The following is an 11,536-nucleotide window of genomic DNA, read 5'->3' on the forward strand; positions in this document are numbered from 1 at the left end:
GGTTTTGAGTTCATATATAAACAATCTTTCTCCAGAATCGCTGACTCCACCTTTAATTACAATGTTATAAATTAAAAAAAAAATGGTAGTCACTTGCAGGGACACCAGCTAACAGTCATCTGTCAGTCAGAAATCCAGAGGCGAGAGTGACAAATAATTTGAATCTGGGCGTACTTGTTTATGTGTGAAGGTTTACAACCTGGGCTGCATGAAACATTTACCTTACGGAAAAGAGAGGTCAACAACCGGCTGGCTTTTGCAAAGGTCCACTCATTCTGCAGAGTGATGGCATCAGACACTGCGGAAACGACATTTAGTTGTTGTACTTCGGATTTTTACAAATGATTTTTTGTTATCTTTATGAAAGCAGCATGGACCTGTACATCAGGGTACTTATTTCTAAGTCTTTCCAAACCTGAATCTTCTGACCCCATTGAAAAGCTTTTACCAGATTAGTGTTGACATTGTGTTTACAGCTAAATTAGGCATTATCTAGCAAAACACACAGCTTCGGGCTGATAAAAAGGTCTCTAACTTGTCTTTACCTGTTAGTCGAGGCTTGTAAGTGAGAGTCTGAGTGAGGGAGTGTGTGAAGAAACGCTGAAGAGTATCCACTGATGCTGACACTCCGCACAAAGAAGCATCAAATATCTGAATCCTGCACAAAACACAGGGCAGAGGAGTAAGAAACAGAGACATACGTGTTCCCAATGCTGAGGTGATGGTCACATATCCACGACGACCTACTGTTTGTTCACTACAGATAAAATACATCATCTAGAGTAAAACTAGAATTACCGCCTCTCGGCTGTATGCCTCCACCAACCAGACATGTTGCAGTTTAAACCTTTGTTGAAGAAGCGTTGGAGATGTACCCAGTACTAGCTAAAGGCTTCACATTCCAGATAACAGAATAATAATAACAATGACAGAATCAGGTCACAGCACTGGTTAGTATTTATGTAACTGTCTAATCCTGTGACCTGTGATTTGAAGTTCAGAGTTTTAACTGAACCTAGAAAGAAATACTGTAGCTCTGACACTTTATACACTATAAATAGTGCCTACAGAACTCGCTGTAATTCTCTGTCCTTTTAAAGCAGCAGTAGGCGAGATTGGAGCAAATATGATTACAAAAAGTCATTATAAAACGGTCGCTATATCCTGACAGTAGTGCATGAGACAGGTAATCTGAAAAAAAAATCATGTGTCCTCCGGTGTCCTCCGGTGCTTCTAATGGCATCTGCAACATTTCACAGACCGGAGGAAAACAACCAGTCAGAGCTGATCTGGAGTCTGCCGTCCAGCTGCCGTCTATGAGAGCCGGCTGTCAATCACTCACAAACTCCGACCAAACGGTCAAACTAGGCAGCGCTGATCAAATATGAATCAATATTCTGTTACTGTAATGCCTATTTCTCTCCTCAGATGTTTTCAGAAACATCTTGTAGTGTACTGTTTAGTGTGACCCGGCAGCCATGTTGAGATCTCTTGAGGAAATACCAAGCACCGCCCACCAGCTGGAGCACAGCCAATAGGAACGCTCTCTCTGAAATGACCTGTGATTGGTCAAAGTCTCTAGATTTTCTAAAGCCTGAAAACAGAGCCATGAGGAGGTGCAGAAGTCTAGTTTTCTCTCAGAATACTCAAATTTCAATATGCTGAAAGGTTATTATGGAATTTTCTGCCCAATGATGCCAAAACAATTCTGCCTACTGAAGTTTTAAGTGATTTTAAGTCATTTATACAGAATATCACATTTTCCATGATGTCTAAAATTGCTGTTTCATACAAATAAATCCTGTCCTTGTATAATGCCAGATGTCTGTGTATGTTCTCTCTCATGTCTTGCACTGACTAATGTTTGTTTCCAGGTCTTTCTTTTGGGACAGAGACCCCAATCTCAACAAGACTATCTGATTTCATAAAGGTTAATAAAAACAAATAAAAAACAAAGAACCATAGCTCAGCTCCTGCTCCAGCACACTGCAGCGTTGGACTCTTGTCCACATCGTCTAGCAGCCCTGAAGAAGACAGACAGAAAAACAATGACATGCAAGACAAAAAAAAAAGGAAAGAACTAAAATGATACTTAGACGTCTTAGCAGTTAAAGAAATAGAAAATGGCGTTCAGGGTCCAGAGGTGTGAATCAAAGTGCTTTACTAAATATTTCATCAACACAGGACAGGGTAAGTGGGACAGGGACATGTAGACTCACAGAAGAGCATGTCGTCCAGCACCGAGCAGCAGAGTAGGGACATCCTCCTGTCTGCAGCTGCTGGCTCCTGGCTCAGCTCAAAGCCACTTCCCACCAAGACTCCAACCACAGCTAAAACACAGGAAATCATGTATTAGCATTATCCTCAGCAGCATTATGTCATTTGGTGAACATTTTATCAAGTGTACTTGATACCATGAGTGCATTTTCTTTTGTAGCTTGGGTGGTTGCAGTTAAAAACTCCTAACTCTGGCAGTGCAAGTCTCTTGTTTTACCAAGTAAGCAAGGGACTGTGAAAGTATTGCAATCACACTTGCCAACCCTCCCGATTTTCTCGGGAGACTCCTGTTTTTCATCGCCCTTTCCCAGTTTTCTCTCGTCTTTCTCCCGATTTATGACAAATTTTCACACTTGTTTTCCTTTTAGTTATCTTATCCTGTTTCTGGAACTGAACAGCGTGTATAATCCCTGCTGTTTCCACCCGGACGACAATAGAGCTACAACTACAACTGTTGTTTCCTGGCGGAAGAGAGCAGTCTATGCTCATTGCACAGTGCCGTTTGAGGTCATGTTTAAGCTGCGCTCACCACGGCGTGCAGCACCCAAAATTGGGCTTTGCACGATGCAGCGAAAAGCTGCCGTGGTTCGGCGCAAGCCGTTGGAAATAATGTGTTTCAGAGCGCAGTGGTACCGTTGTCGCATTGTGTCTGAAAGGACCTTCAGTGAGTGAGAGAAACCAGTTCCCTGCGCTCAACTTCAGCTGGTCTTCAGACCACACCCACCTCACGCCTCAGCACCCATGGGTGTTAGGGCATTCAGCTGCACTGCTCCCAGGCTCTGGAACTCCCTCCCTCCTCACATCCAACAGTCTGACACTTTTACAACATTCAAATCCCACCTCAAAACTCTCAAAAGATAATTAAATCCACCTACCAACACCTCTAAAGCTCACTAGTTCCCACGTTAACGAGACGAGTGACAGAAATCTGTGCCCTTACTTGACAACACTTTCTGTTGAACTTGTTTGGTCTCCTCTTCTCCCGGTGGAGGTGTCCAACCGCACAGAGCCTTCAACTGAGACACCAACCACAACCTCACTCCTTCATCGCTGAAACAAGCAAAAAAGGGCAGAACTGGGTGAAAGGTTATTTTCCGGTGACCTGGATACCCGTCTTAGTTGTGTGGAGCTTATTGTTGAGTTCTTCTGTGAACTGAACTCAGGGTACAATATAAAGATGGCTCTCTCTACATCCACAGAGGGGCACTGTAACAACAAAACTGACAGCCAAGTGTCTGAGTCTTCTGCTGTGAGTTCAAATGTGCAGTAGTATTTAATGTTATTACTTTGAACGCCACCTTTATGTGTTCATGTAGTTTGATTTTCCATCTCTGAAATAATCAGAACATTCACATGTTCAGATAGAAAATCCAGGTTCTGAACTTGTCTATCATGTGACTGAGAATATATCCTGATAGGACAGAGGTCTGAGTGATCCTTGGTAGTCTGGATGTCCAAGATGGAATTTGTTCATCACAAATTCTGTTGACTGAATTTAAAGAGTATATAGAATATAAGAGTATATGGATTTTTTTTCAAAAGGGTTGAACATTCAAGGAGTAAGGAGCATAATACAAATATGTACCCCTTCTTCCAACTCAACCTCAACACAGAACACATTCTCCACACATGAAAGATAAAAAACGAAATAAACTAAATTAAATTAAATATATAAATAAACAATAAATATAAATATATATATATATATATATATATATATATATATATATAAATATATAAAATATACATATGCGCATAGATATACATACACACAATAAATGTATATATACATACACAAAATAAAAAATAAGAAACAGAAGGTTTATATATATACACCTACATAGAAATACCTCAAGATCTCAGTCCACTCTAGTCCGTAGAGACCACTCTTAAGGGCCCGGGCCCCATTATCTGACGTTATTGATTTATTTTTGTTGAATATTTTATTGAAACATGAAACCTAAAATCATGTCTTTGACATTGCACAACTTGTAACTCAACCCACATAGATTCAGATAGTTTGTTTTCAGAGTAAAATGTGTCAATGCTATAAATCCAGTAGTGTTTGAATTCCAACAATAAGTGATCAGAAGAAGTGATTACATTTCACAGTTATGTATTCAGTTATCAGTCAAACCCTTATGGTCTTTCTTTGCTTCCATAATGTCAGAAGTATAAATACTACTGTAAAATACTTCTCTGCCTTGTCATCTTACGCAGCCAACTGATTAGTCTCTGTGTGCTCTAGATGAGCTCCGCAGCAGCTGACCAACTCTGATGCCCAACAAGACGGCACAAACTAAATTTACCCAAAACCAAAGTGAAAAAAAACAACTAATATTTCTTACCTCTCTATGATGTACTTCAGAGTGAGGATGTTGTGGAGGTGAAGATGGTACACCACCTCCAGCTTGGGTAGCCTCTGTAAAAACACCACAATGAATATTTAATTTACTACATCCATTATATAAGAAGGCCGAGCTGGGTTCATCCTGTTGTGGCAGTTTAGACCAACTGTTAAGGGATAAATAAAGTGACTTTTATATTTACAATTGAACTTCTTCAGTTGTGTTTTCACTTCAATTCGGCTGCACAGAACATCCTAAACAAAGGTATTTTAAAAGGACCAAGACGTTATAGATTTACTGTAATAAATAATAAAATGACAATGATTTGTCATCAGATTAAGGAAACATGCTGAATTGAAATACTGGCTTCTCTGACAACAATGCTGAGCCAGCATGTTCTCCTTTGAAATCTCCATTCTGGTCCATAACGTCTGTTTTTGTGTTGGATCTGTGAGATCCCGTCCTCTGACCATTTAGACACCCTGTTGCCACCTATGAAACAAAATTGGTACCCAAGCACAGCCAATCTGCAGCCATGGAAGCTAACGGACTGGATCAACAGAGATAACGTTAGATTCTACCCGACCTGAAAAGCCTCGGCCCATCTCTCTGTAGATTCTGCGTTTTTTTCGCATTAAACTCGGTGAAATTAGAGTTGAGTTTGACCAAAGCACACTTGGTGATTGTTGGAAAGAGTAACGACGACAGTTTAGGTGAGTTTTACTTGGTTTCTTTCCAGTTTGATGAAGTGTTTTACGATGCTCCGCTACGTACAGCTGATCTCAACATAAACAAAAATACACGTGGATGATGGCGCAAGCTGCACGGAGAGGGGGGGGGCAATCGTACTCGAGCAGCTTGGCGGAGGTCTGCGCTCTCGAGCGCCATTCTAGTTTCACAAGTAGCCAGTTTACGAGCTAATTTTAAATCAATACAAATCTAAATCATTGCCAGACGATAGCCGGTGGGTTCCGAGACCGCATTTTGGCCAATGCGTTCCACCTCTTTTGCTCTCTACATGGACTGTTTACCTGCATTCAACCCAGGCCTGCTTGATACTACTCGGACTACAAACAGAAACCAGAGCGCTTACGATGCCAAAATCTTGTCCCGTTGCCTACAGATACTACATGTGAATGCAGAATCTGTTTATAGAGATTAGGTCTCAAGAATCATGCGCACTAGGGGTGTAAGAAAATGTAAAAACAAAATTGAATATCGGGATATTATGTTTTATGATACAGTATCGATTCTCAAAAAAACTGTTGATTTTTAATTAATAGTTTATATGCAAAGATGAACTCAGTCAAAACTTTATTTCATTCAAGTAAACTTTTTTTTCGTAATATATCACAATATATCGAATCATAACCCCTGTATCATGATACGTATCATATCGGCAGATTCTTGCCAATACACAGTCCTAATGCACGCGCACGCACGTGCACACACATACCTGATCTCTTCTGTACTCTTGCCAGAGCAGTTTAGGACAGAAGGCTCCTTGTGACAGCAGCTCTTTGCTGGACTCCAGCAGGACACACAGCTGGACCTAGAGAGGACACAGATGGGACTTATATTATTATATTATATAGTATATGTCATATTTGTCGTGCTTTCTGTACTCTGAACAAGAATTCTGCAGTAATGAAAGATAAACTCAGGCCGGAGACCTCTGTGGCTGCCACTGTAGCTTTAAAATGTTGAAACCACAAAAGTAATCTGCAAACAGACCTGCAGCATAGATGTGATGCAACAACCATTTTCAATATGCAGAACTGATGTAACAGTAAAGTTGTGGCACCGGGGAAGTTAACCAGAAACACTAAGTCACTGTACACGTGACAACCACAATGACACACTGAGTAAAAAAAAACAAAGGCACACATACAGTACATCACACTACACACACTATTCTAACAGTGTAGCTGACCTTTTTAGTAAAATTAAATTAATTGGCATGTTTTCAGCAAAACTGCATATTAAATATATATATATATATACATATATATATATATATATATATACTCAGTATATATAACATTTAATCTAATTAGGTAATCTGCTTAGAGATCTAGATCTCTTATGTAAGAAAGACCTGAGAACAGCAGAAGAAATAACGTGAAATGCTCCGCTTGGATTATGCCACAAATAAATATAACATCAAATCTTACTGTCAGATACTCACTCGCTGAGAGGAAGTGAGAAGCCCTCTCCTCTTGTCCTCTTCCTCCTTCACCTCCTCAGTTTCAGAGATCTCCATCAGTCTCTCCAGCACCATCTTCACCGACAGCACCACCACCGGGACACCCAGCTGCGAGGCCTGGCGCCTCAGCTCACACACTGTCCACAGACAATACAACACATCCTGTAGTTCCCAGCATTTACTTTGTGTCACAGTTAGGCTGTCATCATGTGTGGCACACCTGTCGTGACCTGCTGTCTCCTTTTGTAAGGGTGGGGGAAAAAATCGATTCACCTATGTATCGCGATTTTTTAAATGCCAGAATCAATATATTTGCTTCATTTGAGTCTATGCAGAGGTAGAAGGAAGTTACTGCTTTTATTGTTGTAGTTTGAGTCTGTAACGTGACGTCATATCTGTTCCGTATCCGTGACCAAAACAAACCGCAGCGAGCCGAAACAAGAAAGTAGAAAATGTTGGAGGGTCTTGGTGGATACGACCTGCACCCTCTCATGTTAAATCCAGCGTGGTAAACACTACACATCCAGTAAAGTATGGAAACACTTTGGGTTTCACATATTGCAGGAAAAGCAGATCTAGACATCACGGCTAAAGCTGCATCCTGACTCTGTCACGGAAAGGAAACGTTATCGTATCGCGGTAAGGTGCGGTCGAGCCAGCTGTCACTCTCATCTCCGTGGTCAAATGGGCCGACGCTACAACTGTAAAGCACCCATATACTGACATTTATGTTAAATGCATTCAAACAGAGCTGAGAGGAAGTATACACGTGTGACTACGTCCGGTTTTCAAAATATATGGAAATAAGACTGATTGGATTATATTCACCAATGTCCCTTATAAATTAAAAAAAGAAAATACCACTAATTTGTGAGAGACATGTCTTTATTCTTTGATTTTTGGGTTGCTGGAAAAAAATGAATAAATCATTCCTGACAATAACTGATATATTTGACTTCAGGACATCTCTGACGACACACATGCTGAAAATCAATCATTCTTACTGTATTAATTTAGATATTTTCCAAAGTAAAAGTCCCGAGAAGTGTATGATTCAACTTTTCCCCATGGTCTAGTGTTAAAAAAGTTAACTAAATCGGAATATCAAAACGAAATACTTTTACAATCGCAATACTTAAAAATCGCAATACATATCGAATCGGCACCAAAGTATAGTGATAGTATCGAATCGTCCCAGCGCTACCTTTGTGGTGCATAAAAGCAAGAAAATGACATCTGAAAACTGATAGTTGTCCAGAAGATAAACAATGAACAAAGATAGGCGGCACGAAATGGTTATGTGAATTTGATTATGTCTGTCGTTCAGCTGACTCAAATATTAGATGTTGGAGTCCTAACGCACAACAAACACTGAGAATTGCAAACGTTCTTGTTCGTACCGCACTTTTCTTTCTTCATAGTTTGACCCTGTTTGTTTTGTATTTAATGTGTACAGCAGCAGGTGTCTCTGGGCCTCTGAGTGTGTCAACCTGTGCCGACGTACAGCACAGAGGCTATTTCTGAGACCGTGTATCAAACACTCACCAAGCAGTGAACCTGTAATGGCAGATGAAACGCCTTCAGACTCTGCCTGTTTCTGCTCTCCATTCTGAGTGTTGCACGGACCTGGAGTCTACAAAAAAGTGTGAAAAATACAGTAAAGATATATTAATAACATATTAGTGAAAGTCAGAAACTATTGAATTTGAACATATTACTACTTCATCATCAGCCCCCCTCTTACTAATTCCTTGTTAGAGGAAACTAGAGTTTCTTTAGGACATTTGAGGGTGAAGCAGCGTTCTTAAATCTTTAAAGGCCACTCTGCAGTGTATCATACATGTATAATTCACCCAGAAGAACTTATTCCAATTATTTCCCATATTTGTCATGTAATAGACTTGTTTCTGTCTGTCTATCTGTCTGTTGTCCCTACCCCTCTCTTTTTATTTTTCTACTATCATAATTAGTATATTATCATTACTTCACGGTATAACCCAGCTAACCATGTATTATCTATTTCTGTCCCCTTTCAGTGTATAAATACACTTTTTTGTCTCTCTGCATCTCTGTGATTGTATGTGTTTGTGTGTCTGTATAGCTGACGGGCTATGTAATGATCTGAATTGTTCTTGTTTGTGTTCTTAGCTTAAAAAAAAAAAAAAAAAAGAGTTTAATAGAAGCACTTATTCCAATAAAATGTCTTTGGTGGTTTAGTGCTATAGAGCAACTTTCCTTTCAGCTACAATGCAATGCAGAATATTTTCCACCAAATCCAATCAAGTGGCACACAAGGTAAATGCAGTATAATGGCCAGTAGAAGCTGCAAATCTTTCCATACAGTCCAATATAACATTACAATTTCCTTTCTTAGCCCATTTCCAGAGGCTTTTTTCATATTTACTACATCATCTGACAGTCATGACATTGCAGCCCAGCAGTAGGTTTTGCCTTCATCTTGAAGTCCACTCACTCACCTGGACCTCCCTGAGCAGACTGCAGAGGTCCTGCTGCTGCTCCAACAGCTGCATCGTGGCCTCCTGCAGCCTCCGACCATCTCCCTGCTTCGGCCTCTTCACCACACGACCAGCTGAGAGACCAACAGCAGGGACAATCATATAATGCTTAGAATTTTTCAAAAGTTTATATGGACCGAGTTTCAGTATTGTATAACATAGTTTGCCAAACAGTAAAGAATTGTGTTACTTTGTTGTACTGAAGTTATGACAAAAACTAAGCTATCTGTACAATGTTGGCCAATGTAAAGCATTAGATAGATGGCATACCATATAACATATACGGTACCTTAGGTAGGTTATTTTGTGGAAAAGAAATGTAATTATAGCTGCTGCGCAGCCTTGGGTTGGGGCCGGACATTTTGAGGAGGAAGAAGAAGAAAAAAAGGAAGAGGAGGAAGACAAATGAGAAGTACAGGACAATCCATCATCATTAATCCTTTAAGGCATTAGCATGTTCCTTCTGCCTCGATCGGATCGCAACCTCACAACTTCAGACACCAAGAACATGTCACTGTCTTGGTGAGCGTACTGCCCGGGGAAACTACCACCTCACACTGTAACTTAGGCAAACGCCAGGGGGGCAGATTTCAAACTAGTGTCAACAATTCAGTTTTCGAGACAAAATTCTGATGATTTGCGTACTTCATGTAGACAACACAGAGATGTGTGTAATTTATTTTAATAAAGATTGATTGCTCCTTCAGTGATGTGATGTTTAAAAATGATTGGTTTCCATTGACTGTAATGGTTCACATGAGGATAGAATTCAAAGTACCGTCAAAAATACAGTTTTTGAGATTAAATGCTGAAATTCACCACCCTACATCTACCATGACCACAACATGTTGTCATTTATTTTCATGATTATTGGAGCTTTATTTAGTGAGACTCTGCAGTAGCTGTGTACAGTTCTGTTTACACTAAACATTTTTAGTACACTGTGGGCTCAGTGTTTCAAAAATGAAAACATGTGGTTTGTGGAGGACAGTCTGAAGATGCAGTGAGTTTGGTGTCAATGAGCAAAAAATGTGGGAGGAGGTTTAATAGGTTTTACAGTTTTTGAGAAAAAACAGAGTGATGGACTTCATCATTCCTGCCAGGTTGAAGCATCTGAACATTTCTGCTCACTTGAGCTACATTTTGGTGGAAAGTTGTAGCATGTCTGGCTGATTTGTTATGAACTTTCATATGTTTAAACTTTAGCTGGGTGCTGTAGAGCCACCATCAGGACTATTAGCCCACAAAACCAGCTGATGAAGGTTAGCATAGCACTGGACCTATGTGCAAAGTTTGGTTTATTTTCATGCGTGGGAAGATGAAGAATAATATTGACAAAAATAAGTGCTGCCCGGCCCATAAACAGGACTGGTTCTCTACTAAAGGTCACACCAAACTCCACTTAAAACTCTGTCAATTTAACATCTCCACTCTGACAGCTGAAGCTGGTTAATTCAACACCATAATCAATAGTTAACGTTACAAACAACAGGCCGTATTTATCGAGACAATACACTCATAATCGTGATGACATTAACGGAGAGAGTGGACTGAGATGAACGTCAGTCTGACTACATGTTGAGTGAGTGTTGTCATTACAGACTGACTCGTGTAGTTTGGTCCATAAATAATATAAATAATAAGTGTTAGTTAGCTGCTGTTAACTCACCGAGGAGGCTCGTCAGAGTCCTCTTCTGAGAGACAGACTCACACGATGCACTGAGGGACATCTTACTTTTACGTTAAGCCGATTAGCCTGCTGAAATCAATACTTTAAAGGTGTTTATAACGTCGCTAAATGACAGCATCTATTCTTGCTCCTCCATGTTGCCCGTCGCGCTCTTCTCCCTCATTGGTCCGCGCTACAGCCAATCAGGAGAGACCAGTCGGCTGTGGGACAAACAAAAAGTAACCCGGAGTGTAAAAGTCCTCCTCTGTATTTTTTGGTTGTTGTTTGTGTTGTAGATGTTTGTTTTAAAAGTTGAAGTTCTAGAAGGGACGGACAATCAAGATGCAATACACACATAGTCTTTAGTACCCGAGGTAGCACTGCTCAGGGATGGGAAGGTTTATGTATATACTGTATGTCGCCAATGTCTCCCTGATTTGTGTGCCTTAGAGTGTTGTCTGTGTTTTATTTACTTATTTATTTAATTTTATTTATTTATTGTTTTGATTTGTTTTTTATT

At 40.1% G+C, this 11,536-nt stretch overlaps 1 protein-coding gene across 1 annotated transcript in view; it reads right to left on the minus strand.

The window, feature by feature from the left end:
* The window catches only part of LOC119486779 (Fanconi anemia group A protein-like), a 38,238-nt gene extending 26,962 nt beyond the window's left edge, over positions 1-11,276 (minus strand). Inside the window, exons 1-11 of the mRNA XM_037767152.1 lie at positions 11,017-11,276; positions 9,309-9,421; positions 8,377-8,464; positions 6,814-6,968; positions 6,082-6,177; positions 4,626-4,699; positions 3,218-3,327; positions 2,220-2,330; positions 1,961-2,024; positions 546-658; positions 222-298 (exon numbers count right to left, since the gene is read on the minus strand). Of these exons, the coding sequence (XP_037623080.1) occupies positions 222-298; positions 546-658; positions 1,961-2,024; positions 2,220-2,330; positions 3,218-3,327; positions 4,626-4,699; positions 6,082-6,177; positions 6,814-6,968; positions 8,377-8,464; positions 9,309-9,421; positions 11,017-11,077 (1,062 nt within the window). The 5' untranslated portion in view covers positions 11,078-11,276. The remainder of the gene's footprint in view (positions 1-221; positions 299-545; positions 659-1,960; positions 2,025-2,219; positions 2,331-3,217; positions 3,328-4,625; positions 4,700-6,081; positions 6,178-6,813; positions 6,969-8,376; positions 8,465-9,308; positions 9,422-11,016) is intronic.
* Positions 11,277-11,536: the final 260 nt, after the last annotated feature.

This window comes from Sebastes umbrosus, chromosome 4, assembly GCF_015220745.1.
Source record: "Sebastes umbrosus isolate fSebUmb1 chromosome 4, fSebUmb1.pri, whole genome shotgun sequence".
In the NCBI taxonomy this organism is placed as follows: Eukaryota; Metazoa; Chordata; class Actinopteri; order Perciformes; family Sebastidae; genus Sebastes; species Sebastes umbrosus.